Source organism: Perna viridis, chromosome 8 (assembly GCF_037379345.1).
Source record: "Perna viridis isolate PV_CMFRI_1.1 ecotype Kerala chromosome 8, ASM3737934v1, whole genome shotgun sequence".
NCBI lineage: Eukaryota > Metazoa > Mollusca > Bivalvia > Mytilida > Mytilidae > Perna > Perna viridis.
This window is the reverse complement of record NC_142452.1, coordinates 45,552,348-45,579,588: the sequence shown is the minus strand read 5'-3', so window position 1 is coordinate 45,579,588 and position 27,241 is coordinate 45,552,348. Positions and strand designations below refer to the sequence as shown.

At 42.6% G+C, this 27,241-nt stretch overlaps 1 protein-coding gene across 1 annotated transcript; it reads right to left on the bottom strand.

The window, feature by feature from the left end:
* Positions 1-1,242: 1,242 nt before the first annotated feature.
* Positions 1,243-27,241, bottom strand: LOC148610707 (uncharacterized). The gene is made up of 6 exons (XM_088595987.1): positions 27,116-27,241; positions 24,314-24,390; positions 7,991-8,065; positions 7,705-7,749; positions 3,931-3,996; positions 1,243-3,434 (listed from the first exon to the last, which is right to left on the bottom strand). The coding sequence occupies exons 1-6, from the start codon at positions 27,169-27,171 to the stop codon at positions 1,399-1,401; spliced, it is 2,355 nt and encodes a 784-aa protein (XP_088452113.1). The 5' UTR covers positions 27,172-27,241; the 3' UTR covers positions 1,243-1,398.

Genomic DNA, 27,241 nt, shown 5'->3' with positions numbered 1-27,241 from the left:
CCTTCACTAGTAACCTTTCACTCAAGAAATAATGATAATTTAAGTTGCAAATCGACGAACTTAATCTAAGGATTAGAATGCAACTTATGCAGTGTAGTATATGTCGGTGAAACACAAGAACGATTATACAAGCGAATGTGCGGTCATCGTTCGGGAACTAATACCAACAAATTCCCGACAGTTTATAATCATTTTAATCAACATGTTCATTCAATCCTTATTTACAGTATATCAATTTGCACCAAAAGAACCGATTTGCTCAACGTGTCAGTTTTCCTTTCCCGTTTTGTATACCCCGGACTTGGCTTTTTATGAGCAACTCGATGGGTGTTTCTAGAAAGCAGAGGACGCTTACCCTACCGGTGCACATGGCCCATGCTCCGAGTTGCTCATTTAATTCTGTTTGTTGGTTTGTATGTATTATTTTGGTTATTTTATGTTCATTGTTGTGTGTGTCTGTTTTCCCTGCCTGGTCTTAGTCCCCGGATTACATTTGTTTGATTTCTGGTAGAAATTTGGTTCCCTTGTTTACACTAAAACTCATTTAAATCCGACTCAAAACATTGTTGTTATTGAGCAGAGACATGACATCTAGAATGTTCCTAGACACAGATACGTAATTCTTGATATAGGTCCCTTATACTTTGTAGTATTTGGTAGAGGTTCCTAATACCTTGTAAAAACGATTCTAAATCCTCATTTACATATACTGAATAAGGTGTTTTCAAAATGCTGAAATTTTTACTGACAACATATTTCTCCAGGTGTAGGTGTGAGGGTGGACACGATTTTCATCAGACGGCTGGCATTCCCATAGGAAAAAAATTGTGCTCCTCTTCTCACTGACCTATCCTTTCACTCTAGTGAGACTGACTTTATAGCTGATTTGATTTTGCATTAATGCGCATGTGCAATGGCAAACACCCAAATGGTAGAGTAGACATTTTAGTAGCTAAAAGCGGACAGAGGACTTGTATTTTATACATGGACTATTAGGTGTAAACAATTGCTATTTTGTTTAATAACGCCTATCTGGAAATTGGAAACATGTTAAGTGCAATGGCCAAGCTTGTGTAACAGGTTTATTCGTCCTTAAAGAATACTTTGTTCTTGTTTAGTAAGCCGGAAGTTTAAACATCCGTGTTCAATTCAGTAGAGTTCCCTTTATAATGACTTCTTTGTTATTGTGTATATTAGTATGGTCTTATTCAGAGTGTACAGTAAAAAAAGCTAAAAAAGATGTTTGCGCTGACTAATTATTTAAAAAAAAGAAAAACAGAAAGCACGAAAATGCAGTACATAAACACTCAAAAGAAATAATCAAAATGCCACACAAAACACAAACACAAAAAAGAAGTAGAAAATAAAAGTCAGTTCAATCTGGAATAAAATGTCAAATCAAACATGAAAACAGTTACATCCTGAAGACCCACAAAACAGGGCATCAACATTCGGTTGCCATGAGGCGTCAATTTGTTTCAAAGCATATTCAATGTCCGCTTCGGTAGCATGTTTAGTTTTGGCAATCGTTGACAAACATGGACAAAATTTTGAATCACGGCATGTTTCTAAAGCACTTTTCACAGTTAAAGCAACAGCTCTTAACTTTTCTGCTTCGTTTAATAACTTCTGGATTTGTCTGGAGTCGACAATCAAGCAAGCGGGGCGAATAAGGTCTAACTTGATAAAATCGTATGCAAACTTTTTAATGAATTGTTCCGCTACTGAACAAATGACATCTTGTTCAGTGATATCTTTGCCAATTGTTGCAATTTGGTTGTTCTGAATCCCATAATAAGCATTATGTACGGCATCAAGTAAAGCTGATACAGACTCTTTTTTCTTTCCGCTAACATATTCAGTTATGACTTTTCGCATAAGTTTAAATTTTCGTTTATCAAATGCTTTTCGTTTCCAGAGTTCAAAAGTGGTCCTATTTACGTCACACCTTGGCCTGAAGGCATCAATGGGGAAAAAATCGTACTCTTCAAGGTCATACCTTAAAATTGCTACTGCACAAACTACATCTGATGGTGTTAAAGCATTTCCTATGGCTCTTCTCGTCTCAGACTCGCCGGACCTTAGCATGCTTTTTATATCGTCATACATATCACTTATTGTCTTCCCTTCCTTTGACATATTAAAGGCATTGGTGTACATTACTTCCTTTGTCATCAATTCGTTCCGTATTTCAGTAATGTTCTTTTTCGAATTTTTCATGAACTGAATAACATCATTTTGTTGAGATAATACAGATTCCTTTGATACAGAGTCAAAATTAATTGAAAAAATAGGATAAGATTTATCAACTTGAAGTTTAGGAAGTCCAATAACATCAGAAAAATTTTCATACTTTGTGGTGTTCTCCACCATCTCTTTGAATGGTATGGTTATGGCTTTGAAAACCTCTATAACTCCGTTCCATGTATTTTCCATTGTTTTAAGTTCTTTTTCGACTATTTCAATTTCATTTTTTAATTTTGATTGGTATTTTTCATAGTCTTCTCGCGCTTTTCTAAGATCACGAGAAACTTTTTCCCATTGTTTTACTTGAATGCCTGTCGCTATGCCGTTACCTATAATGCCAATTGCAAGGTAAAATTTCTGCGTCCACCTGAGTTTGTAAGTTTTCTTAAATATTTTATCTCTTGTAGAAGTGAAACGGCTTTTCACACTTTGTACAATTTTACCAATTTTTGATTTGAAAAAATTTTTCATTTTTTCTTTAAAAGATTTTACGCTGTTAAGGCCTTTGATATTTGTTTTTAGATCATTGAATTTGTTGCGAATACCTTTGAAAGAATTTTTGAATAGCTGCTTGATGACTTTAGGAGCATATTTCAATTTTTTAAAAACATTTTTAACTTGTGTTCGTTTTAACGTTTGTGAGACACTAAAGCGATCTGGCAAATCTACCGGTTCCTTAAACAAAGAATCATCGAAAGTTGAAACTTGTTTGAATGCCGCGGAAAATGCTTGTTTTATATTTTTAATAGTTTTCATAAATATCTTTATGGCTGGACGAATCATGACTTCGATCACCAGACCCAGGAGTGCATTTCTCTTTCTTTTTTGCAACATTTTCTTAATGTCAGAAAGTTGGTAGTCAAGTTTGCCAACAGTTCGTTCAAGATATTGTTGAAATGTTTCATTGGCTTTACCCGCGGACATCTGTGATAATTTGGGTAATTCACTTTCCAGAATAAGTGAAATCCTTTCTTCTACATCTTCTATTGACTCAACCGCCTGCATTGTTTGGTTTATGAAATACTCTATATATCCGTTATTTGTAGAGGCTATTTTCAAATTAAGGTAATTTTTCCTGGCACTATTATATTCTTTTTCTAATTTGCTTTCCATGGTTTTTATCCCGCTGTTTAGGCGTTCTATTGCTTTATTATCACTGCAAATGCTTGGATAATACACACATCCTCCTGAAAAATAATATGCATGTCAAGTCTGATTAAGAAATTTTTGTAGAAATATTTGACATGGTCACCACCGAAATAAGTACAGGAAACAGTTCTACGTTACCAGGAACAGAGTAGGAACGGTCGAAGAGTATGACAAAATATGACAATGAAAAAAACAAGAACAACTTTCTTTGTACAATAATCAAAGTGAAAATACGATGTTAGAGTTGGAAAATGAAAATACGATGTTAGAGTTGGAAAATGAAAATACGATGTTAGAGTTGGAAAATGAAAAGCATATTATTCTAAATAAGTCCGAATTTTTCTTACTATAATCAGGCATGAAATCTTTTTCGAGACATTTAACTTCTGTTTGAAACAAAATTTCGTACTTTTTTCAAATCTTTACGTTTATAAGCACTTGCTATTATACTTTGTACGAACACTATTTCCAGATATTTTTCCTTCAATTATAAAAGTGGGTATAAGTTCAAAGAAAAGGGTAAAACTTACAAACCTTTAATTGCAGTTGCAAGTGACAAACCGAGGCTAGTGACCTGTGACGCAATGGACAAACCTTTAACTGAAAAAAAAAATCACACACTAGATGACGGTCTTGTTTTCAAATTGATTGCTATAGAAAGTAATGGCTGCAGTCTACAAAATTATAAATATAGGTCAACATACCAAAGAGTTAGCGGTGGGATAAAATCCAAAAACATGGCCTCGAAAAAAAAAAAGGTCAACTTCATACATAATATTGCAGATCGAATGAAATAGATTATATGTAAAAACTGAAGATAAAGAAAACAAGTAATTAATATGGGAAAATTGTCTACTCCGCCAAAATACAACCAATGCTAGTTTGTAAGTCATTTAATAAAAGACAAGAGTATTAAATAATACAGTAAAAAGTATTTAGAGGAATGTGGTTGTTTAAATGTCTTCAACAAATCAAGCCAAATCTTTATTGCCATTAAACATATTTACGTTTGTGACATACAAATAACGCAAACGATCACAGCTATTTGCAGACAAATGTAATAACATCATAAAATAATATTAGTAATTGATTACCCTAAACTTCACAAATATTTTGATTGGTCAAGTCAATCCAGGTACTTAAATGGACTTATTTTAGGTAAAATGTCTTGTATTTGGTATCCTCTAATCATATTTATTCAGGGATTGGGCAGTCAGGGATCGAGGGCCCTAGGCCCATTGAAGCTGATAATGGCCAATTAAGGTTTCGGAATTTTATCAAGAATGTTAAAAAATTGTCCATTTAAGTCTTGTAGTCACAAAACGATATTATTACCATGAACTACTGGAATTTGGGTTTGTAATTTTCAATGTGCAAATTGTTGGAACAATCAATATTTATAGAAATTCGCAAAATATGCTTTTCTGTCACTATGGAGGTGTAGTACAAGATCTTCAAAGTACAAAATGCGGTTTTTTTTCGTTCGCAGAGGTACATGTATATATCACAATTTCTGAAGACATTTTATGTTACTAGGCCTAAAATGGCCTTAATGAATCTATTCATAATCATAATCATTTAGTCCAACAACGCGTAATTTGAATATTTTTAGCAAGCTATTCTGTTTGATATGGTACTCCAAAGCGAAATTTTTCCAAAAAGTGATTAAAACTTTCTAAGCGTAAGTTTGGATTTATATATGACATGAATTAGGCAGATTGGCCTAATTTTGTCCTAGTATATCTTTGTAATCGTTAAATATTCACCTTAACAATTTTTCGTTTTTTATAAGTTCGATGATTTTGTTATTACCCAAGGTTTCATCTAAAAACAACTATAATTCCAATCTAATTAGCATATGTCTTTTTCGTGAATTATGATTGGTTGTCCACCTTTTAAGAACTCAGCAAGGACAGTTTTACAACAATTTAAATTCCACTTACATATCGAAAACAACATAGCTACCATCGCGCTTCGACAAACGGTATTATCTACGGCAAGCCATCCTCCCAAGTCAGGGTTTTGAGTCCACCCTCGTTCCCTCAAACCCCTGACATCATTCATTCGTATTTAGCGGACATTTTATATTAAATCGGTTTTCATTGGTGCTTCGCACCCACAGAAGCAACCAATCGGAATCGGATATCGGCTGGACGTACCCGCTAAATATGAATGAGTGATGCCAGGGGTTTGAGGGAGCGAGGGTGGACTCAAAACCCTGACTTGGAAGGATGTGTAATATTAGAAAATGAATTTGTTATATTAGAAAATTGTAAATTTGTAATATTAAAAAAAAATCATTTTTTAATATTAGAAAACACTTATTTTCTATTATTACAAATTCATTTTCTAATATTACACATCCTCCCAAGTCAGGGTTTTGAGTCCATCCTATGAAGTTTTAAAATTACAAAATGAATTTTTAATATTACAAAATGAATTTTTAATATTACAAAATGAATTTTTAATATTACAAAATGAACTTCTAATATTAAAAAAATCTTTTCTAATATTACAAAATGATTTTGTAACATTACAAATTCATTTTCTAATAATACAAAATATTGATTTTTGTCCTCTTTGGCTTGCCATAATTATCTGTTTCATTGTATTCATTTTCGCCGTTGTACATTTAAAGCAACATTTTTGAAAGAATAGGGGTATCAGTGGCCCGTAAATACTTTATATATTAAAATTGACAACCATGTCACGGTGTCGGTTGAATGTAGCCATTTGCACTGTCAATTTATATTTATATATATATATTTATTTATATATATATATTTCAGATAGTTAGGGATTGTAATTATAAATTCACTCCCATACCTGACATTAAAGTCCTTCGGACTTTCATTTTCTTGTTAGTAAATGGTCCGATTTTACACATCGATAAAGTCTGGAATAACAGTGTTTAATCCTATATTAAACTTTAAAAAAAATGATTACTCTGACTTAACGTGATTTACCATAATACCACAGAATATGCGTTCAACGTCGTTTACTCAACACGCTTCTATGGCAAGCCAAAGTGGACGAAAATCAATATTTTGTAATATTAGAAAATGAATTTCTAATATTACAAAATCATTTTTTTAATATTAGAAAAGATTTTTTAATATTACAAATTAAATTCGTAATATTATAAATTCTAATAATACAAATTCCTGATTTAGTAATATTATAAAATATCACACATTTTGTAATATTACAAATTGAATTTGTAATATTAGAGTGATCAAGGGAACCAAGGTTATAGCGGTAATCAAAAGAATGCAATCCATGGACAAAGACCAGACATGGAAAACAGACATATACAACAAAGAACACAAAGTAACTAAAATCATACAGACAAAGTAACAAAAGCAAATGAGCAACTCGGACTCCACTAAAAACGGGAGCATGGACCAGGTGCACCGGTAGGGTAAGCGTCCTCTGCTTTTCTAGAAATACATGTACCCGCCGAGTTGCTCATAAAAAGTCAAGTCCGGGGTAGACATACGAGGAAAGGAAAACTATGACCCTTTGAATAAATCAGATTTCATGGTGCAGATGGATACACTATAACGATCCACGACATGATGACGACAATAAAACTTCTGTAGTGATGACTTCAATCTTGTAGCAACATAACTCTGTTCCAGAAGCCTATTTGTTAGAGTTGTAGCGATACAAAAAGTCTGCGTAGTTTCGGTAAGCTCTGGCATAACGTATGAGGTGTGATATGAACATTCCATACTCCATAAGGGATGTTGCCACAGATGAAAGGAAAGTTGACAATTTTGAATGAAAAGTCATCACGTTTGTCGTAAAGTTTGGTCAATAGTTTAGTCAATAGAAAATGAATTTGTAATATTAGAAAATCAGTCACATTTTTTAATTTTACAAAATGAATTTCTATTTTCTATCGCCATTATTAAAAAATATTTTTTTTTAATATTAAAAAAGTGTTTTGTGATATAAGAAATCCAATTTGTAATATTAAAAAATCATTTTTTTAATATTAGAAAATGCTCATTTTTTCCACTTCGGCTTGCCATACACTTCACCTTACGAAGACGTATTTATTTAAGAATGGACACTACTTACAGGTCAACGTAAAAACTAATTTATCGAAAATGTAAAAACATTTTATTTCCCGTCTTTTAAAAAGCAAAATGAATTTCCCTGAATTATAAAAAAAATGTAACATGCTACTATTTTCGTTGTACTTTTGAACACTCGCATGTAATTTTCAACTTTCATTAGTTCTCAAAGGTCACGCTAGTAAACAGAGCTAGTAAACATTCGTAACACAATCTTCGTACTTACAGATTAATGATCCCCAAAAACGTTTTTGTCGATGCAGCAAAATTCCTAAAATTACAACAAAAAATTACAAATGAGAAAAAAACAAAAGAAAAAAAAATATTAACATCAAGATCGATTCATACTGAAATTCTTTGCTGAGTGCATGAAACTACAAAGATTTGCATCTTTTCTATCATGGACCATCTCTATGAGAAGGATATGTGCTTATTTCGTAATTGAACTAATGTTAAAAAGTAATAAAGAATGTGTACTGCACATTGAATATAAAATAAGAAATTGCGCTTACCAGTTTTATGAACATCTTCTGACTGTTTATGAAGAATATTGAAGTCGTCTAGGCTTTGGAGAATCTGAAAGTCAGCTGAACAAAAACTTCATAATAAATAAAAAGTCTTTTTTTTGTTTTTGTTTTAAGAGTATGTTTATATATTTCCTCTATCATCTAACCAAATGAAAAGTACTCAGTAACACACCATATAAGTATTGTTAACATATTTTTTAAATGAAAAAAAAATATGTGTTGAATATTTGAAATAGTAATCATTGATAAGGGAACTAAGGTTCTAGCGGAAACCAAAAGAATGTAATCCGGGGACAAAGACCAGACATGGTAAATAGACATACACAACAAAGTACATAAAGTAACTAAAATTATACATACATTGTAGCAAAAGTAAATGAACAACTCGGACTGCACTGGGAGCATGGACCAGGTGCATCGGTAGGGTAAGCGTCTTCTGCTTTTCTAGAAGCATCCGTCGAGTTGCTCATAAAAAGTCAAATCCGGGGTAGACGAAGGAGGAGAGGAAAACTGACACATTGAACAGTGTTCATGGTGCAGATGGATATACCGTAACGTTCCACGAGTTCATGATGACAACCATAAAACTTCTGTAGTGATGACTTCAATTTTGAAGCAACATAACCCTGTTCAAGAAGCCTACTTGTAAGAAGAGTAGTGAGAAAATGATAGTTCTGCCCCACCGGCTATTTTCAAGCAGAAATCCTGCATAAACCCCCAACATTTCGGGCTCCGGGTGCAAATGGATCTCGAGCGAGTCAGGATGCTGAAAAGTGCTTTGGGGTGAGGCATCAGGGGTGTGGAGGGTCCAACCACCAAAATAGATTAAAAAAATTTGGATTCCAATAAATCATGGATTCCGAATCTCAAAAGATGGATCGGCACGTCCGATTGCTAGGTTCCGGGCGGGAAGAGAGCGACGAGGAGGTGAGAAAGAGGGCACAGGCTCAAAGGGAAGCCAGACGCGAGCCGATTCTAAGGTGGCGCGACCTACCTTGGGAAATATTCCAAGTGGTGCACGTCCAGGAGACGAAAAGTCAGTATGGGGAGGGTATGATTCTGACGCTGGAGAGGAAAGAGGTAAAGACCAAGGTCTGGGCGTGCAGCAGAATGATCCGGGAGATGGGTCGGATACCGCGGAAAAAGTGGCATCTCCTCAAGATCGATAACTATGGGATGAACCCATCGGAAAAGATATTTGAGGTGGGAATCAGCGAGTGCCCTGGGAATGCTTGGCTAGATCTTCGCTGAAAGGAGACGAGGGCTGGCGTAACCGATCCTTTCCATCGTAGTAATTCTTCAGGTAGACTGCGGGGCACTATCTTCACCCGGAAGCTGAGACTGATAGGACCTGGCCAAGCGGAGAGTATCAAGATGCTTCTTCTTCTTCTTGGCGATTCACTTGGCGATCAGCGAGAGCACCAGTATGGCCGTAGCACTTAGGCAAGCGAGGGATCCAAGGGGAAGGGAAGCAGCAGCGCCTACTCCGGTCAAAGCAGATCCCATGGTGCCGCTGGTAAGCAGCAGACTGCTGATGGAAGCCGCGGATAGGGCAATGGAGACCACTTTATCCAACCGCTTATAGATGCGCAGCATGTGGGCATATTTCTGGACCTCAGACTCTAAGAAATCCTCGAGTCTATCATCTACTTCGTCACTCATTTATCTAGGGGTCTAGAGAAGCATGCCAAGGAGGGGGACGTCCTTGAAGGGGCTATTGGGACCTAGGATCAACCCAGAGCCATCGTAGATCTTACCGCCGCGCTTCAGATATAAGCCGTCGCCTTGGACGGTCTTCGGCAGTCGGGTTTGGGAGAGATATAAACCTTTCCCGTGAGGTTCCACGCAGCAGACCTGACCACCCTTCTTGAGGTATAATCCAGACCCCAAGGCTTTATTGACTGCGACTCCACCTAGGCCGCTCAAGGCACCCACTCCCAAGGCTGGAAGGACGGTCTTCGCTACCATGGGGAGGGTCTCATCGCCAAGCCGGCGAGCATGGGGAGGAATCCACCCTCTTTCTATTTTGCTTCAGCTGGGTGGTGCTCATCTCCAAGATCATACCACCTTCGCCGGTCCTCTTGAGCTTATTGATCTTCTGGATCTGCCGATTCGTGAGCAGCAACTTATCGTTGCCCGAGAGATTCTCGTGCGAGAGTCGGATACTCACGGGGCTTGGCTTGCGCTTGGCTGCGAGTCTGAGCTTATCCCTCTGGCTTGAGCTCAGGTTCAGACCATACTCGGAATACGTCATTTATTTATATCTCGCGAAGGTGGAAGCGCATGGTCAAGTGCTCGCCGCGGAGATCGATGGGCAGGCCGTCCTGATCCGTGATATGCGTCGCCATGGAGTGGATGGTGCTCACGGTCACCGGAAGGTAGATCAGATTCTTGGGATTCTGGACGATCTTCATGCCGGGGGAGACGTTGGGAAAGAAGCTATAGATGACGAGCTGCTGCACGCCGTCGACGTAGCTTCCGCTGACGATATCGCTATTCACCAGGATGCTATTGACGTTGATGATATTCACGATGCTCTCGCTCTCGAAATATCTGTGGGTGTCGGCATCGTAGATATAGGTCTCCTCGTTGAATCCTAGGACGGTCCGGTGCGTAGGCTTGGGTATTGGCGGCGACATTGCGGTCGAATTGGGCTCGGATATAGACGTCGATCGTCGAGTCCTTGAGGCGCTCGCTCTGCTTGGAGACGTCGAATACGAAGAGGGGATGAAGATCGGTAAAGTCGGCGGGGGTGATGCCGGGATTGCTCACCAGGTGATCCATATTGAAGAATTTTCAGCGGAAATCGGCAGCCTCCTTATAGAGCCTGGAGATCTTTTGGTTGGTGAAGGAGGCATTATAATCCACGGCGGGATATCTCTGGGAATTCAGGGTGACGTAGATATTCTTTAGGCGGCAGTGATCGAAGATGGCGGGGTTGGCTTCTTGATCGTTACTCTTATCGGTCTGGAAGGCGACGATCACCCATCGGGGTCTCTCCGGATGGAGAATCGCCAGGTGAAATTATCGCTTTCGGGGACGGCGATCGAATCGCACTGCCTCATGCGGAAGCCGATATCTAGCTTCACCTTGCTCTCGATGGTCTTATAGAGCCGCAGCTTCTGGTCATCAGAGGGCATCACGTGGGGGACGAACCAGGAGAGCTTGCTGAGGACGATCTTGCCGGCATCGTTGATATTAGCATTATCTCGAAAGATCGCGTCATTATCCGATGCGCGGACGAGAGTGAGCTCATTCTTGAATCCGTAGACCAGCTTATCATAGTCCTGGGCAAAGCCGAAGATATGCTTCAAGGGGATGGTGAAAGAGAAGGATCCCTTATTGGCGGGCTTGGCGATGACGTAAGCCTTGCGCGCGGCAAATCCCAGATTCTCGACGGCGGCGGTGGGGGCGGTATCCTTCACCCATAGCTGGTTGAGACCTTGGGACTTGGAGAAGTCGTCGGGATATGTGAGAAGGCCCAGCATGGTGGTCGCGACCCCGGTATCGTTTAGGTGCTCGATCGTCTGCCCGGAAAGCTTGTAGGTGATGGATCTGAAGAGGGAGAGCATCGCATTATTGATGAGGGAGATGAGATCGGCATCGGCACAGGCCGTCCCATCGTTCTTCTGGAGCCTCCCTTCCAGCAAAAGGTAGCTTTCGGTGGGATGGAGGAAGAGATCCTGCGTCTCGATGCTGAGTCGGATCTCGGTGCCGGAGCCATTCATCTGCGTCCCGGTGATGGGCTCGTACTCGTAAAATTCGTACCCCTGGATGCTTTCGTCGAAGACTAGGTCTTCACGGAGATTCATGATCTGGGTCATTTTATTGATAGGAATGCACGCGCGCGATGCCTGCTCCTGCGATGAGGTTATGGATATTTCCCTCATGCTTCGATAGGATGGCGGCGGCTTTCGGTGGGAGCTTGGACTTAGACTTGGAGGGGATCCTGCTCACAAGATGATCTACGGCTTTGGTGGCGCCCTTCTCCACTCCCTTGATGGCTGCATTGGTGGCGGCTGTGGCAGCCTTCTTCCCGAGAGTCTTGGCGGCGGCAGACGTGAAGACTCGCCAGAGCAGCAGACTCCTGACGGTATCGAATATTCCTCGTCCTTCAACCGCATATTTGCGGCGATATCCGTGCTTCATGACTAGCATAGTTTATTTAAGGATATTACGATGAAGGCGCTGCAAGTATCGATATACCCCTCACTTCGGAGGGCTACGACCTCATTGCGGACGCCGGTATTTCCAGCCGTGAAAGCCTCGGCGCATAGATCTAGGCGCTCGGTCAGCTGCGTCGGGTCTGATGGGAGGAAGAGAATCCTGCTCCCTTTCTTATCTTCCTCATAGATATTGGATACGATGGCCTTCCACTTGTGGCTGCGGTTCGACTTGGGGGTCTTGGATAGGGCATCGTTATGCTGGTAGATCGCATGGGTCTTCTTCAGGATATCGCCGTAAGCCTCCAGGTCGTCCATATCGAAGTCTTCAGGCCGCTTCATCATCATGAGCTCCCATAGTCCAGGCGTCCCCTTATATCGCTGGTAATTGACCAGGATATCGTCGCCGTCGAAGGTGACCGGAGCATTCCCGATGAAAATTCTGCCGCTCTCGGATCGCAGCCCAAAGGTATGATCCGCCTGACTGGTCATGCTCAGCTGGAGATAGTGCTGCGTCCGGGGTTCCACCACAGGCCTGAAGAATTTCCGAGGTCTCGACTGACTCCCAGCTTCAAGCAATTCTTCAGATGACTCCCCTTGATATTCTGCTTCACGTCGTGATCTTGATGAAGCTCATTTATATAGGGATGCCTACGATCATGGCTTTTTCGGATACCCTGGAGCATCCGAAAAGGCAGATATCACCACCACCAGCCAAACTTGGCTGCCCAGGCGATATGCTCAAAGCAGGTGAGACCTAAGGGAGGAGGGTTTGATCGAGTGGGGGCGATTGAAGGGGCGATCGAGGGGGCGATTGGGGGAGCGTTCGGCGATCGAGGGGGCGATTGGGGAGCGTTCGGAGGGGCGATTGGGGAGGCGTTTTCGGGGGCGTTCGGAAGAGCGTTTGGATGTATATGCAGGCGGCAGGTGGTGGCTCCCTCTGGGCACGTCTTCATGCAGACTCTCCCAGTCTTGCATACGTACTGGCGTGACGAGGCATGAACCATGCCAGCCCACACCCCCGCACTCTCCAGTCTCCATCTCGATCTCCCCATGCTTGCACGCGCATCGGCATTCACCACTCTCCGCCAGATCGGCTTGCAGGCGCTGGGAGATGCAAGACTGGCAGAGATCTCCGCACTTCTCCAGACCGACTCGTGGATGGTCCACTCCGCACCAGCATCGCCCGAGATCATTGAATTGCTTGAGGCGATGCTCGAGCGAGCACCTATGGCAGAGATTCCTCCAAGGGGTGGCCTGCTCGACGAATTGGGCCAAGAGAAAATCTTTCATCATGGGTTTCATTATTTATCCGGGTCGAAGAATTCATCTAGTTTGAACCGATATCTTCCGGCTTCTCTGGGGCTGGTCAGATCGATGGTCACGAAGCCGTGAGGCTCAGACCAGCATCGGCGGCAGAGGGTCTTGAATTGGTCGAGCGATAGATCCGTGCAGTAGTCGCGATGGATATGATCGAGATTTCGATCGTCTTGGTGGAAGAGGCAGATGAAGTTGGCATTCTCCCGGATGGTCTGCCGCGGAAGCTTGAAGTAGCTCTGACAGAGGTAGAAGCAATCGACGTTATTATGGCGACCGCGCACGTAGTAATCCTCGCACTTATTTTGCTTGCTCAGCATCAAATCGTCGAAGACCATCAGATTCTTATCCGTCGGATCGAGCTCGCGGGGGTCTGGCACGTCTCCGCCCTACTCGAAGAAGGCGGCATCGAACCCACCAGGCCCTCGGGGAAGAGCCTCGATGAGATCTAGCAGGAGATATTTGCCTGCAGGGTGATAAGCTCCCGGATGGCCTCTTTGGTCAGACCCTTCTCCAGAGCCGCTCGCAAGAGTTGGTAGATGGGCTGGTGCAGAGACTTCCCGAAGACGTAGAGGCGATCGTAGTCCAGCCATCCAGAGCGCAAGAGGAGGTTATTCAGCAGCGTGGTCTTGCCGCAGCCCGACTTCCCGACGATCAGACCGCAAATCGATCGCTGGGGGAGGAGGTAGTGATTGCTCCTGGTGGTTGCGACGGCATCGTAAGAGATATCGTGCACGTCCATTTATATAGAAAAAGTATGATCTACTGCGTCAAATGCCAAAAGCCCACCGATACGCGAAGTGGTGGGCCGCAACGGGAGGCTGCGAAAGGCAGGGACCTGCGCCGTCTGCGGCTCCCAGAAGTCTCAATTTATCTTTGCATCAGGCGCCGGGCTCTGGAATAAGATGCTCAATCGCATGCCCGTGGAAATGCACTTACCGGGGCATAATTTCACCGGCCCAGGCACGAAGCTCCATAAGCGTCTGAAGGCAGACGGTATCCCTAAGCCCTGGTCGATTCCCATCAATCGAGTGGATAAGGCCTCCTATCACCACGATCTCTGCTATGCTCAGCGTCAGGATACGACCGCCCGCAATTCCATCTCCGATAAGACCATGCTCAAGGAGCTGGGCGGTATTCAGCAGCCCACGGCCCGCGAGCGCATGGATCGAAGCATCGTCAGACCTCTCATCGGCTCCAAGGTGAGATTCGGGCTGGGGGTCAAAAAAAGAAAGTGCTCTGGTCGGATCGGCTAGCCGAGGAGCTGCACAAGCCCGTCCGTCGTAAACTTCAGAAGGGCGCGTGGTGGTGGGCGGAGTGGACGATACCTGGGCCGCCGATCTCGTGGATATGAGCGCCTTCTCCCGCGATAATCGAGGATATAAATTTCTCTTGAGCATCATCGACGTCTTCTCCAAGTACGGCTGGCTGGTGCCGCTCAAGGATAAGAGGGGAATCACGGTGCGCGATGCCTTCCAGACCGTCTTCAAGGATCGCATCCTCCAGAAGCTATGGACTGATAAGGGCTCCGAATTCTATAATAGGGAGGTGAAGGAGCTGCTCCGGAAGCATGGGATAGATTTCTACTCCACGGAGAATAAGGAGAAATCGAGCGTCGTCGAGCACTGGAATCGCACCATGAAGGAGAGGATGTTCAAATATTTTTCGGCCAATAGCACGCGCACTTACTCCCCATTCTGGAGGGCCTCGTCCTGCAGTATAATACCTCCAAGCATCGATCCATCAAGATGACCCCACCGCCGCCAGCCAGAAGGAGAATCATGCAAAGGTCTTCTGGAATCTATACGGAGACCTCCCACCCATGCAGCCGCCGCGATTCAAGCCTGGAGATAGGGTCCGGATCGCCAAGAGGGGCATCTTCGAAAAGGGATATATGCCCCGCTGGAAAGAGGAAGTCCTCACCCTCTCGCAGGTCCTGGGCACTCAGCCGCCGACCTATGGCCTCAAGGATTTCAACGAAGAGGAGATCCAGGGGTCCTTCTATGAGCCCGAGCTTCAGCGCACCGATCAGGACGTTTATCGCATTGATAAGGTTCTGCGGCGACGCACCAAGAATGGGGTCAAGGAAATATTCGTGAAGTGGATGGGCTACCCTAAATCTTTCAACTCATGGGTGAAGCAATCCGACTTGGAATAATCATGGCTTTTCGGATGCTCTCCAGGGCATCCAAAAAGGCAGATAAGGGGGCACTCAGGGATGATGCATCTGCACTGACTCTCACATCGTAGATATCCTTCACCAGCTGATCGTATAGGGCTTTGGTGACGGGCTCATTATCGCTCTGGGGAAGTGGGAGATTTTTGATGCGGTATTTCTGCATATCGAGATCAACGTTCATCTGACCACCATTCGTGCAGCTGCAATCCGATCTATCCACTTTTTGGTCCAGCCTCCTCCTGAGAGCTGTGATATCGTCCTTCTCGACGGTCTTCATGCGCCGCATCTCCTCCTGCAAGTTGACGACTTTCGCCTTCAGCTTATCGTCAGCGGCCTCCAGCTTCTTCAGCGACTGCTTCACGAATATCCTCGTCGCGGCATCTGTGCTCTCCCTCGGATGCTTGAGATTGACGATGCAGTTGAAATTCATATTCAGATCCTCTTCGATCTCACCCTGGCGGTCGGCCCCTCTGGTGAGGCCCACGCTAAGACCAAATTTATCGACCATGTTTTTATCTATAGCAGGAAGAAGACGACGTCCTCGAAGGACCAGCCAACCGTCAGCAGCTTCAGCACGTATAGGCAGAGATGGCCGCAGATGACCGACCCGCGGGGCTGCACTTCGTCCGTATTATGGTCGATCGGTAGGCCGAGATAGCGTCTCAGCTCGGTGGGTGGAGGGAGTCCGTAGGAGCCAAAGTAGATTCGTCGGGAGCCGTCCTTGAACCAGCACGTCCAGTGAGTCCCGGGGCCTGCCAGATCATCATGATTCAGGATACCGCACTCGAGAGCTCTGGGCTTGGATGGTAGATCATCGCGCATGAAGACGCCTCTGAAGTGCGGGATATGCAGATTCTTCACGGCTCGCTCGAGCTCGAGATTGGTAAGGGGCTTATCCATTTATCTAGGGAGGGATGGGCATCCACACCCGTCAGAGCCTACCAAGTGCCGAAGAGGTGGGATGGGCATCTGCACCCGTCAGAGCCTACCAAGTGCCGAAGAGGAGGGATGGGCATCCCCACCCATCAGAGCGTGCTATGTATAGATGGGGGCGGCGAAGCGAGAAGATTTCCCGAGGCTTACGGACCCTCGAGAAATTCTGGGGTGGGAGGGGGTGGGGGTAGATCGATGCCTTAGTCGTGGACGATTTGGTAGTGACCATGGGCGAGGGTGCTGATGCCGTCGGGCAGGATGTGGCGCTTATCGTTATTGGAGGAGAGGGATTTCTTGCAGGTCTCTAGGGTAAGGACCTGGTGGAGCCGGCTACGGATGATATTCATCGCGCGGTATTTCTCCCTGCCCGTGTCCAGGCACTCCTTATAGTCGGCGAAGGTCAGAAAGGTCTCGACCACGCTCTTCTTCACGCCCTTAGCCCTCTTGCACTCCTCGCGATCCACCTTGAAGGCATATGCTTTCGGTCGGAGTCCCACGTACTCGATCATCGGCTGGCCGGCGCACTCATCCTTGAATTTGCCTATCACCTTCTTATTCACGCCGGCCTGGATCCCGGAGGCATGGAATGGGGCATAGTTGGACGTATCGAAGCACTCCTGCACACTCTCCGCCATATCCTTATATACGTCCGCCGTCTGGATATCGCAGATCAAGCTATCCGTATCCGTATAGCAGATGCTGAGTCGGTCGCCATACCGGGACTTGAGATGGTCGTAGACGAAGTCGGCCATCAGGGTCTTTGATAGATCAAGGATGGAGAATCCTAGGTAGATGGGTTTATCGAAGACCAGCTTGGTGCGATGCAGATGGACGGCAGCCAGATCTTCGTTGAAGACCGTCCTGCGCTTGAAGCTAGGCTTGGCCACCAGCTTCCGGGCAGCCTTCTCGCTATCGACCAGCCGGACGTCCACCCTTTTGCGGATATTCTCCATGGTCTTCCCGAATACTGAGTTCACCATGAGCTTGAAGAAGTCCTTCTCGAAGGTGGTGGTCGCCGCCGCCCTGCAAGCCGTATTGTTCTCTACTTACCCCCTCAACCATGGGCTCTGGGTGAATCGGATGGCTCGATGGATCTTCTTCAGCTTCAGACCCCGGGCAAGGTATTTCTTCAGATTTACGTAGTGGACCACGTATTTCTGCTTATCGTGGAGGTTGGCCACTAGCTTCCTGACTCCATTGATCACCATGGATTCCGGCGCGAGGGGATAGTCGTTATGGCGATCGTGGAGCTCCCTGGGATATTCGAGATCCGCCTCCAGGATATATCCTTGCTCATCCTCCTCACCGAGCGTGCTGAGGTCTGGGATCGATCCACTTGAAATCTCTGGTGGGCAGGGGCCGACACATGGCCCACCCGTAGAGATTATTAGCGTCCAGATACATCAGATAGTTGGTCGGCTTGCTCGGGTCGAAATCTTGCAGGTAGGGATTATTCGCCCGAGCGTATCTCTGAGACGCCATGGTCAGACCCCCGCGAATCCCCTTCTCGACCATGAGCAGCATATCGGGGTCGGTAATGAGATCCAGCTTGATACCGCTGACCTTGAGCGCGGCGTCGTATGCGAGTCCATAATGCTTCATGCAGATCTCGCGGAAATTCTCGTCGGCGAGCAAGATCACGTCAGTCTCGAGATAGAGATCGTGATAGTCGCGCATGGTCTTGCATCCAAAGGCCCCCTGACCCTCTGAGCGTGCGCGTAGTCTTCTTCGCTGATATGCTCCCCGGTGAGCGGGCTGCGGAAGGCCTCCTTGGGTGGTAGCTGGGTCTCCTGGAGCCTCTCGAACCTATCCATATAGTCGTAGGGGTAGACGCCTTTGCGTAGCAGCAGATGAATCTATGTCAACTCGTACCTTCGGCAACTCGTACCCAACAAACTCGTACCTTTTCCAACTCGTACCTTTCTATATATTTATAACAAAATAGATAATGCGTGTAAAATATACATTTTAGGAAATAAAATATACATTTTGGGAAATAAAATAAACATTTTGAGAATTAATACATAGTCTATATTTTTATAATATATATGGCACGTGTTTGTGTGCAAAAATTAGACGCACATTTTGAGAATTAAGATATACATTTTGATTGGGATAATAATAAAATTTTGAAAAAGAAATAAGACGTTTGTTTGATTGATAGTAAATTAATTAATACGGTGATCATTAAAAAAATAAAGGGTCATTCTAATTAATTTATTTTGAAAAAGAAATAAGACGTTTGATTGATAGTAAAATAATTAATACGGTGATCATTAAAAAATAAAGGGCCATTCTAATTAATTTATTTGGAAAATGAAAATAAAAATTATAGGTAATTAATGATTAGCAGGACAATTAAGTTTATATTATGCTACATCAAAGCTTAATGAGTAATATTTGTATAAGCAAATTAGTTTTTACGATGGTTAAATAGCAATAATTGTAAAAACAATAAGTATGGTTTCGGATGCCGGTTTGATACTTCAAAGATGTATGAGAAATGCTTGTACTAACAATCTGTTGGCTTCAAAGGAAATGTAAGATTTGTATTTTGTAAAAACCAAGCTAAAAATGACGATATAAAAGACATATCCATGGAAGTTCGCATAATATTTCGATTGCCACCATGGTGCGACCAAGGTGTGCAGATTGTAAGAAGACAGTAACATTACGCCAAGATGCTCTACAGTGTGATACCTGCAATGACTGGCAGCACAGATTATGTAATACTGGTAAATTTATTTTTGTTCTTTGTTGTTTTTTTTTTTGGTTATTTTTTTCACAAATAAATAAAATTATGCTCTTATAACAAGATTATAATTATATTTTAAAAGTGTTCAACGAATTTATGTATTGTGAAAATTTCCTTATATAAATATAAGAATGTAATACAATTTAATGATTACTGTCCCTGTATACCGTAGATGTTTTGCAAATGTTTTCATTGTCCGTAGAATGCGGAAGGGTATATATTGGGCCCATGTTTACTTCAATTTTGCTACACGCGCATTTTAATCTTATTACACAGGGGTGTTTAATAAACTCGCTGGCACGTGTGTTGGTGTAATTGAATAAGCGTGACAACAATCATGAAGTTAATTAAATTTAGATTCGCGTTTCATAAAAAAAATTATCACTGTTGCTGTTGGTATTATTCCAAATTTTATACAATATTAGGTTACGTCTATTCCTTAACGAAATCATAATTTTAATAATAAATATATTTCTACAGATATTTCAAGTAAAATAAAATTGTTAAATATTTAATATATGACTAAATTTGGGGTAACATGTCTAGTTACAAATAAAATTATGAACAAAAAACAAGACGCTCTGTCAAATGACTTTAAAATATATTTTATATGCTTGTTTTGTAGGTATTTCCAGTGAGCTGTATCAACAGTTAGTAACTGGTGAAGAAGATATCAACTTCTACTGTTCTGCATTATAATTGTTTCTTGTTGCTTGTTATGCTAAATGTTATTCTTTGTATGTAAATAAATATATCTCATCATCTTGTTTTCTTTTTTTTTTCTTTTAAGATTGAGTCATTTCTACACTCTATAATAAAGAATACAAATTTATATAGAAAGGTACGAGTTGGCAAAGGTACGAGTTTGTTGGGTACGAGTTGCCGAAGGTACGAGTTGACCTGTACCCGCAGCAGATCTAAGTGGTCCACCTCTGCCCGATCGCCGCGGTGGGGATATCGTACCCTTCATCCATCTCCTTGACCGTGAAGGTGATATCAGCCCCGACGACCTCCTTCACCCTCTGAGATCAGCCTTGGAGAATCTCGGGCAGCCTGGTGCGTGGAACCCCCTTTTTATGAATCATAAGCCCATCGAATACTAGCACCCCCACCTGGATCTCCTGCTCGGTCAGGTAGTCGAAGGCCGCCATCAGAGTCTTATTTTCCAGGGAGCACATGACGTAATTCATGGTTGTCCCCTCGATATTGTAGTCCGTCCCCCTCTTCTCCTTTGATTCGCAGGCGAGCTTATGCAGGACAGGACAGGATTCAAATGGTTACCTGCTCCATGATCTGCCTCATCCCCCCTAGTAGTCCCGGAGCCAGGTCGGAGCGTCATGCTTGAGCCTGACGATCTTCCCATTGATGATGGCGAACAGGTAGGTTTTGGCGTCGTCCCGCTTGATTCCCTCGTAGGCCATCAGGTCCGCGATTAGCTTCTCCTGGTCGGAGATATATGCGTCGAGCCCCGTGCACGCGATGCCATTTTCGTGGCAATACCAGGAGAGCAGAGTCGGATGCGCATTCTTCATATCGATATCGATCATATGATCTGCGCAGAGGGTATGCCGGATGCGGCGGCTGATATTCTGGAGGCCAATCTTCTCGCCGGTCCAATATCTCCCAAAGCCGTGATGCTGGTAATATCGCATCGGGCACTCACCCAGGGCATTGGTGCGGGCCAAGTAATCCTGCGAGCTTATGCAGGACAGGACAGGATTCAAATGGTTACCTGCTCCATGATCTGCCTCATCCCCCCTCCTTATCCACTTTCTCCCCCTTGATATATCGACTCCCCAGCTCGTAATCTTCCGGGTGCGTCACGATATGCTTCAGCTTTTCCCGGTCGATCACTTCGCGCAAGGTGATGCTTCGCCCATTCTCCGTCTCAAAGTGCCCGATCTTGAAGAGTCCCGGATCCATCGGCTTGGCCCCAAATTCCCACCTCATATTGGTGAATGCATCGGCCGGCGTAGATTCTACCAGCTTCTGCAGGCTTGCCCCCATGAACTTGAAACTATCGATGAATCGCAGGTGCTGATAGAGAGTCTTCATCTTCCCCTTCTTATCCGTATATGAGCCGACCGCCACGCTCTTGGTGAATGATATGTAGCGCTCCTCAGTGTTGGGGATGCAGTCGATCTTGCCCTCAGTGGCCCCTAGTGCCTTGATGAAGAGATGGGCATCGTAGCCTGCCAGATTATGGAAGATGACCGGGATAAATTTCGGCGCCTGATAGTTCAGATTGCATTCATTATGCGCGGCCCCCCGGAATTTGCCCGTGAAGTGGCAATGGTCCCTCACCTTAACCTCCCCAAGCTCTTGGTCGCAGATGAAGCACTTGGCGGCTTCCGCGAAGGCGATCTTATCTTCCTCCGTCATCGCCATGGGCTTCTTGAAATCGTTCTGCTGATATATATCCCGGATATCCTTCGTAAGCCGGTCCACGAAGATCTGGGCCACGTCCTCCCCCTCCCGCTGCATGGTGTGGATCACCGGCTCCTTGGCGTATACCGTCTCATCGAAGCACTTGATGTGGTAGCAGAATCCTGATGGTATGTGCTTCTGGAGGATCTTAGTGTGGGGTTTGGACGGCTCGCCTCCTTCTACCTTCTGGATGGTGGTCTTCATCATGCGCTCCAGTAGCTGCACGATTCCGTCTACGCCAGTCTTCATTCAGCTGAATCTCCAGCTTCTCAACGTGCCCAAAGATCCACCCGCTCCCCCAGCCTGGTAATTTGCCAAGCTCTCAATGACCTTATCCTCCATCTGCGCTATCACTTCGTCCAAGTCAGCGGACTCGGTGATGACCTTCAAGGCCGACCGGAACTTTGGGTTAGCGTAGATATTCTTGCCGGTCACCGGGCTGATCTTTACCATCTCCACGTGGAGGATTATCTCCGCTTTCAATCCCCTCTTTTCCGCCAGCCCCTCCGAAATCGTGCTTCGGATGGTTCCCCAGCTCAGCTTGATGAATGTCTCCACGTCCTGCTGAGTCTTGGGCTTGGTAGTCACTGTGCGGAATGCCCCTCCCAAGGCCTCCCGCTTGTGCGTAACCTCGATCTGGTCTGCCGCCTCTTCAATGCTGTTTCACCTTCTTGACCAGCTGATCTTTCCTCAACCTGGAGATATTGGTGATCCCCCTCCGCCTCGCAATCGCCTTGATCTGCTTCCTGGTGAATGCTTCCCGACGTTTGAATTTCCGGTTGGTGGCCGTCTCGATGAGCCGCATCAAGTCGAAATTATTTTTTCTACTATATCCCTTCACCCCTTCCTCCTTGGCGATTTTCCTAAGTTCCCCCATGGTCTCGACCACCCGAAATTTTCCTCCGATCGGCGTCGTATTGCCGCGAGGAGTGCCTCCAGCAAAGTCCGTCTTCCCCCGGTTTGCCCTGGCAAAGCTGCCCCTTCCTCCTTTTCAGTGGGGTATTGCAGAATTTCTGCTTTTCGGGTGATGAAGTTTTGCATCTGCCTGCTTTCTACGCAAACGGAATCTATTATTATCTTGGATGGCATGATTTTATTTATACCATTCAATTTTTTAAGATGGGATGGTGATATTTCTCGATCACCAAGCTTGTGCATAGTATTATTAAGAAAATAGGTTCGACCGATATTTATACTACCTAATTCCAGTAATTGCTTGGGAGAAGGTGAGGGAAATTTGCATATGGCCTAAATAATTTGCAAATTTTTTCCCGCATGCCTTCGGACCCCAGTGGAAATTATTGAAATCTCACCAATAGCATATTCTAGGAAATCTGGAGGGGTTCTTTCTCCTCTCCTTAGTCTACGGCGCGAATAAATTGAAAAGAAATGCTATTTTTCCCACAATCGGGGGAGATAATTTACTAAGAATTACGCTAGAAAATAATCTTTTCCGACGAGGCATCTCCCCGTCGGAAAAGACCCTCCACACCCCTGATGCCTCGCCCCAAAGCACTTTTCAGCATCCTGACTCGCTCGAGATCCATTTGCACCCGGAGCCCGAAATTTTGGGGGTTTATGCAGGATTTCTGTTTGAAAATAGCCGGTGGGGCAAAACTGTCATTTTCTCACTACTAAGAAGTCTAGCGCGATACAAAATGTCTGCGCAGTTACGGCAAGCTCTGGCAAAACGTATGAGTTGTGATATGAAAATTCATTGCATCAATTAAGTTACCCCAGCAGTGCTATAGCTTGTCTGGCAAGCTATTTCCTGACGGTGCCACCCAAACCACTAGCATCTGACATGTTGAAAGCCACCGCAAATGTGAATTAGCTAAACATGTGTTTTAAAATATTTTAAGTCTTTTATTGATATAAAATAAGTTTAACCTACCGGAAATCAAGTGATAAAAATCCTTAATATCTTTTAAATACCTAAAAAACGTGTAATGAAGACAGTTTATATCAAAGTGACCAGTCATTTTGAATTAGGTCACTAATTTTATGGAATACAATATATTTTTGACAAAACGAACTTAAATTTGGTAAAGGCAATTCGTTGGTTAATGTAAGATATTCGTTTCGCAAATTTTAAAATCCGTAATTTTATCGGCTGGAATTACAGAATCAAAAGGCTAAAAACCAAATGTGTTCATTTAAACAGCTTTTACTTCCAGGATTTCTGCATTTTCTAATCAGGTATGTCATTTCTTGTTTTTTTTTTTAGTTTATTCACCTTCTCCCTTGTTATGGTAAATAAACTATATAAAATGTTTTAAATGGTAAATATTCTACAATTATTCTACCGATTTCAAAGAACGTCGGTACGAGCGGTATGCAATATGGCGCTCGGAAGTAAGAGGTTTGGGTATGGGGGTACGGAATTCCAACCTCTTACGTTGAAGGAGTATGCATCAAGTATACCCAATTCCTTCCATTCAATTCACATACATTAGGAAACTAATACACTCCACAGTTCTTCAAATTGACACTAGTTTGCATAACATTACTTCAGAACAGTATTGTTATCTTACCCAAGCAGTATTTGGCTGCTGTCAGAACAAGGAATAATACAGCGGTTGTGTACATCCTTCTTTTTGAACCTAGCACGCTGAAAGTAAATGTAGTGCAGACCTATTAAAATAAGATACAAAGATACTTTCGCAATCGAAGTTCGCTATATTGGCAAGGTTTGGGTAATCGCGAAATAAGATCTTGCCTAATTTAAGTCCATGTATGCAAATTAAATCTGAAGACACGAAAAAATATCTGGGAATATATTTATTTGAACGAATGCTTGTTATTTTTTTTTCACAACGGACGGGAAACACGGTCACCCTTCCGCATACCATGAGAAATCTAAGTCTGGTAAAAATTATTCTGAATCCAACAAATATTTTTGACTGAAATAAAACTATTTTCACAAACAGTCTTATTGGTAATTGGCAGACTGTAGACATTCGTTTGGGTGCCACTGTTTGCACCTTTACTTGCAGATTTGTTCCTACACCTTTTAAGGCCGACTTACTCCATCCAAAGGAACAAAGGAGTTAGTTTCAGGTTATGCTATAGTGTCATATATGCTGGTTTTAATATTAAATATTATATTAGTTTACTATCTTCATTGCATATTCCCAAAAGAGTTTGGGTTTAACAAACATGTTAAATAAACCTCAAAGAAGAAAGCTTTCAAGTTAACCCGATTTTGATTTCCTCATTATCAACTATAATTGCCTATGTCGTATCGTACTAGCGGCTTCTGTGTATTTGTCTCTCAACTCATTTGCTTTATATACATTATTATTATTATTTCGCCGATCTAATTTAAAATATTGTATTCAGCTATTCAAGAAAAAACCGCCTGGACGAGGATATATCGCCCTTAGTTCAAAGTCGTTATAGTTAAAATTCTATGGCCTTCACCACGATTGACCAATACTGAGTGCTCGTATGACAAACGACCTCCATCTGTCATATGTATCTTTCCTCTTTCACAGGTAAAAAAGTTCGACAAGCAGTACGGTGGATGTATTCCGAGGATCGCAAGTAGTCAATCCTTCCGGCACACATAAAATTCGGCCATATTTTCGGTACGGTTAGAACTGTCCTTTGCTTTTTTTGTTTGTTAGTTTGTTTTTCGGTTCATTCTGTTGCACGATTGGCCGCGCTTGTCATCTATTTTGGTATTGCCTTGTCCAAGGACTTCACATCGCTACTCCTTTTCGTTATAATAACACTTTGGAAAACTAGTTATTTTTCTTTTTTTAATAAGTATACATTGTGTAAACTATCTCGTGTTGAGATTTTTTTCGTGCACAAAAATGTCACGTGTTGGCTTAATAACACATATATACGTATTGTGCGTTATTGAAATGCCTTGTTGATCAAGTGGTCTTGAGCGTTTGTCGTAAGTACAAGTATTGTTGCCATGGATGTCAGAGCAAAGTAGAGATTCGAACGCCGCTAAAGGGAAATTTATACCAAATTTGCAGCCTAGAATTGATTTCAGGATTTGGATCTACCATAAACTTGATATATAATTAAATGTAAATAATGTAAATTACAAAATGGGAAGAACATGAAACAAACTTGCAAAATCAAAGATTAATAGAAAAAAATGTAATTAGTCATTAACTCCAGACTTGGTACAGGCATTTTAGAATTCAATGGTGGGTTAAAACATTTTATGATTAGCCAAAACTCCCATCTCTTCCGTAGATGTCAAAACAGTTCCGATGTAAGTTTCAATGTGTTATGCACAAGGGGTAAAAGAGTAGTCAACTCGGTGTTAAGTTGCTACTGCAGTAGTAAAAGCACATTTTGTGTGCAGTTGTTACAAAGTTATTTGCTAAAAACACTTGATACCGACAGAAATATTTTAGAGGACGGATAAAGGCGCACTTTCTTGTATCCATAGTTATAAGCGGACGACAAAATCAGGGTGGCGTTTTCGAAGATCTTATTAATTACCGCGAACTTTTGTACCACAAATCAACTTCGAGATGTTAATCACGTATGCAGGAAATGCTGGTTTATTGTTGCACATATTAGGAAGGTTATAAATCATGATTTCAAAATGTATAATTATGCAAATAAATGGATACGGAGATTTTGCAATAACTTATCTTTTTTTAAGATAAAGAAAAAATAGAAAACAAAAACAACAACAAAACAAGAAAGAAAGGAAAAAAAACAAACAAACAAATTAACAACTAAAAAAATAAACAAACATACAAAAAAAACTGTATGTCTTATTAAATCAACTATACAGTAATGATTTTCCTTAGTACTAAAAGTTTGTGTTATTGATATAAAGTGAATCACTATTTCATTTTGTTTTTTTAAAACTAATTTGATAATAGCCAAAGCTACACACTATTGCTTTTTAAAAATCTACATAGTTAAGTATTCGGGAAAATATTGAATCATATTTTTTCTGTCCATGCCTGAGTTAAAAAAAGGTTTGCTCAAATTTTGATTTTTTTTTCAAAATTATCCCAAGCCCCACCGCCCTTTTCAATAGGAAATGGTATGTGCCTTATAAAAGGATGACTTTAGTTACACAGCCATCTGACTAATAAAATTGGTAGACAGAAATATTCCGACGAAATACCATTAGTTACAATTATCATATGTCGTGCAATCAATAATATAAGGTTACGTGCACAGATATGACAGTGGATCCCTTTAAATTTGTGCAGCCTCAGTTGGATCCTAAGGAAAAACAATACATACCATAACTCAACGTAAAAAACAGATAAATCAAAGAAACAAAAACAACTAAGAAAGACTGTTAAAATATATTCATGATAAAAAAAATAAAAAAATGAATTTACCAATCAGCGGAGCTGGCAGGTGTCTTGAAAAGATGCTCGAGGATTTGTTGGAGCATGACCTTTTATAAGATTCCCACCCACGTATTTCAGCATCTGAACAAACACATTACTGTGCCCTTTCAAATT